The sequence below is a fragment of the Panthera leo genome, chromosome D1, assembly GCF_018350215.1.
Source record: "Panthera leo isolate Ple1 chromosome D1, P.leo_Ple1_pat1.1, whole genome shotgun sequence".
Lineage (NCBI taxonomy): Eukaryota > Metazoa > Chordata > Mammalia > Carnivora > Felidae > Panthera > Panthera leo.
Window position 1 is genome coordinate 113,621,838 of NC_056688.1, and position 3,002 is coordinate 113,624,839.

Consider the following 3,002-nt stretch of genomic DNA (forward strand, 5'->3'; position numbering starts at 1 on the left):
CCCAAAGAGGGTTGCAGGTGGCAGGGGGAGGGGAGGGGGTCCTGGCCTCCCTCCTAGTCCTGTCCGGGGGGCCGGGGAGCACCAAGGGACCCAAACCGTGTGGCAGCCGACGGGGCTGACGGTCTGAAAAGGGTCAGCATGGGGGAGACGGGCAGGGGCTCCAGAAACGGGGGTGGGCATCCAGAGGATACGTGGGTGGGTCATGTGGGGCCCCACACAGAGGCCTAGCCCCAGAGTCCACACGGTGGCTGGTCCCCAAGCTCAGCTCTCCCTGCGGCACCCCGGGGTGCTGGGGGGGGGGGTCGTTTCAGCGAGGCTTCTATGCTGAGGTAGGGGTAGGGCCGTGAGCAGGGAGGGGATATTTCCCCATGCACCACCCAAGGGGCCCAGGAGGAAGACTGGAAACTGTGGCACGGGCCCAGGGTCCAGGCAGGATCCCCCTCCCCGGGGCCCCCCCGCTCCCCTGGACTAATGTGGAAAATGTGGCTGAGGCGAGGTCTGGGTGGGGCTCTGCTCCTGGGGAGACGTTGGCCCCCAGCTGTGAGCAGCCATCGGGCCCCTCGTTAAGACTCTAATGACCCCGTGGCCTGAGAGGTGCTGACGACCGAGGAGCTGTTCCCGCGGACCCAGCACCGGGGAAATGGTCCAGAAATTGCAGCCTCAGCCCCAGGCCATCTGCCACTGTCACCAGGGGGCCCTGATGGGCCAGGCGGTGGGGTCGGGAGCTATAAAGCCAGCGGGGCCCAGCAGCCAGCAGCCCCCCCCGGGACCACCTGCACCCTGACACGGACGGCAAGCAGGTCTGTCCCCACGGGCTCCCCGTCAGCCGAGTCCAGGGTGTCGGGGCCCCGGGCCCGGGCTCTCGAGCCGGCGGGCGGACGAGGGCTCCCGGCACAGAGCGTCTGGGGGGCGAGCGCGGGGCGGGGGTCCTGGGCGTGGCGCGTGCCCCTCGCCGGCCTCAACCCTGCCCGTCCCCCAGGTCACTGTCCCCCGCCATGGCCCTGTGGACGCGCCTCCTGCCCCTGCTGGCCTTGCTGTCCCTCTGGACCCCTGCGCCGACCCGGGCCTTCGTCAACCAGCACCTGTGCGGCTCCCACCTGGTGGAGGCGCTGTACCTGGTGTGCGGGGAGCGTGGCTTCTTCTACACGCCCAAGGCCCGCCGGGAGGCGGAGGACCTTCAGGGTGAGCCCCCGCTGCCCCCGCTCAGCCCACCCCGGCTGCCCACCTGGCGCCCCGGGGGAATCGGGCCGGAGTTTTAAAAAAGAAAAACCACATATTCCCCTGGTCACATCCCGAAAGGCCGTCGTCGGGCACCCAGGGCCCCCCTGTGGGCTCCTGCCCTGGCCCTGCCCTGTGGCCCCGGAGCCTGCGGCGGGGTGGGCGCCCCGCGGCCGGCACGCGGGCGGGCGGGCGGCGCGGTCTGTCCCTGAGCGGCCGTCCGCCTTGCTGTCCCGCAGGGAAGGACGCGGAGCTGGGGGAGGCGCCTGGCGCGGGCGGCCTGCAGCCCTCGGCCCTGGAGGCGCCCCTGCAGAAGCGGGGCATCGTGGAGCAATGCTGTGCCAGCGTCTGCTCGCTGTACCAGCTGGAGCATTACTGCAACTAGAGGGCGCCCGGAGCCCGCCGCCCCTGCGCCCCAACCCATGCAATAAACCCTTGAACGAGCCCCGCTCGCGTGGTCTGTGTGGCACGGGGGCTGAGGCGTTGGCCGGGGGGGCCGGGGCGGGGGGGGGGGGTCCCGCAGAGACCCCCTTCTTCCTCTGTCTACGCGGGTCCCTCCGCGCTTTCCCCACGCCCACCGGGCACGGGCAGGCTCCTGTCCGCCCACCCCCCACTGCCCTGGGCACCCTCCCCCCCCCCCGCCCCCATCCCTGGCTGCTTCAAGACAAGACAGAGAAGGGTTTGGGGGACCCTGGGGGCCGGCTGGGAGCTGAGTCCCTTAATTCAAAAGCCTTGAGCTCTCAGGGCCCCCAGAGAGCTTTCCAAGGAGAGAGAATGAGAACATTCCAGCCGCTTCTCCCCACCTAGCCGTGCGGGCTCTACGTTTAGTGCTTTTTCTGATGGAAGCCCTTGGAATGGTGGGTGGGGGAGGGGGTCCTGCAGGGGCAGGGGACAGAGAAGGGCACAAGAGGCTGTCCGGGGCTGGCCTTTCTCAGGGCCCCTCCACCACCCGGCTCTGGGCCGGACCGGGGCAGCCTCGGCCCCAGCGCAGACCGAGCCAGAGGAAGCCCTGGAGGATCAGGAGAAGCCACACGGCACCCCTTGAGCTGACGGACGGACTCAGACCCCGCGGGCACTGGCAGGGCCCTCAGACTTAGCGCGCAGCGGCATCCCGGCTGTGGCCCCCCAAGACAGCAGCCCGCAGGGCCAGGGTCAGGGTCAGGGCCGGTCTCCCTGCCACCCTGTGGCCCTCTCCTCCTGCTCAGCAACCCCAGACCCGGCGCTCAGTCCCAAAAGTGCCATCGGGCCTAAGGATGAGGTCACTTGGGGGTCGGGTCTTCAGGGGTTCACACCCCTCCTCCTCCGGTGTGGGTCCGTCGGGCACACCGCCCAAGCCGCCACCTGGAATGCCAGGGAGCCTGGGGGCTGTCTGGGCTGGCTGTGGCCGGGGAGGTCAGCGGGTGACCCTGGCTGCACAAAAGCCTGGCCAGCCTGCCGGCCGCCCAAGCCAAACCAATCTGCACCTTTCCTAAGGCTCCGCCCGGGCCGGAGCTTGGGATGGCTGGGCCCGGGGCCGGGCGCCTGGGCCCCCCGAGGCTGCAGACCGCTCAGAGGTGGCCTCGGAGCCCAAAGTAGATCCTCCTGCTGGGACCTGGCTGTCCGGCCAGCCTGCCTGCAGCCCCGGGGCTCCCTGCAGGGCCGCCCTCTCCCCATGACAACATCAACACCCCCAGAGCTGTGGCAGTCCCCAGCTAGCCCCGCCCCTGGAGCGGACGGCTGGACACTGGACCCGGAAGAGGAGGGGGGGGACTGTGCATGGGAACAGCAGGTGGCCCCATCCACAG

At 70.4% G+C, this 3,002-nt stretch overlaps 1 protein-coding gene across 1 annotated transcript; it reads left to right on the top strand.

Moving 5' to 3' along the window:
• Positions 1-995: 995 nt before the first annotated feature.
• Positions 996-1,603, top strand: INS (insulin). The gene is made up of 2 exons (XM_042906217.1): positions 996-1,182; positions 1,458-1,603. The coding sequence occupies exons 1-2, from the start codon at positions 996-998 to the stop codon at positions 1,601-1,603; spliced, it is 333 nt and encodes a 110-aa protein (XP_042762151.1).
• The last annotated feature ends 1,399 nt before the right edge of the window (positions 1,604-3,002 follow it).

Coding starts and splice junctions, on each gene's coding strand:
- INS (XM_042906217.1), top strand. CDS start 996: ATGGCCCTGTGGACGCGCCTCCTGCCCCTGCTGGCCTTGCTGTCCCTC. Junction 1,183..1,457: donor GGAGGCGGAGGACCTTCAGG/GTGAGCCCCCGC, acceptor GCTGTCCCGCAG/GGAAGGACGCGGAGCTGGGG.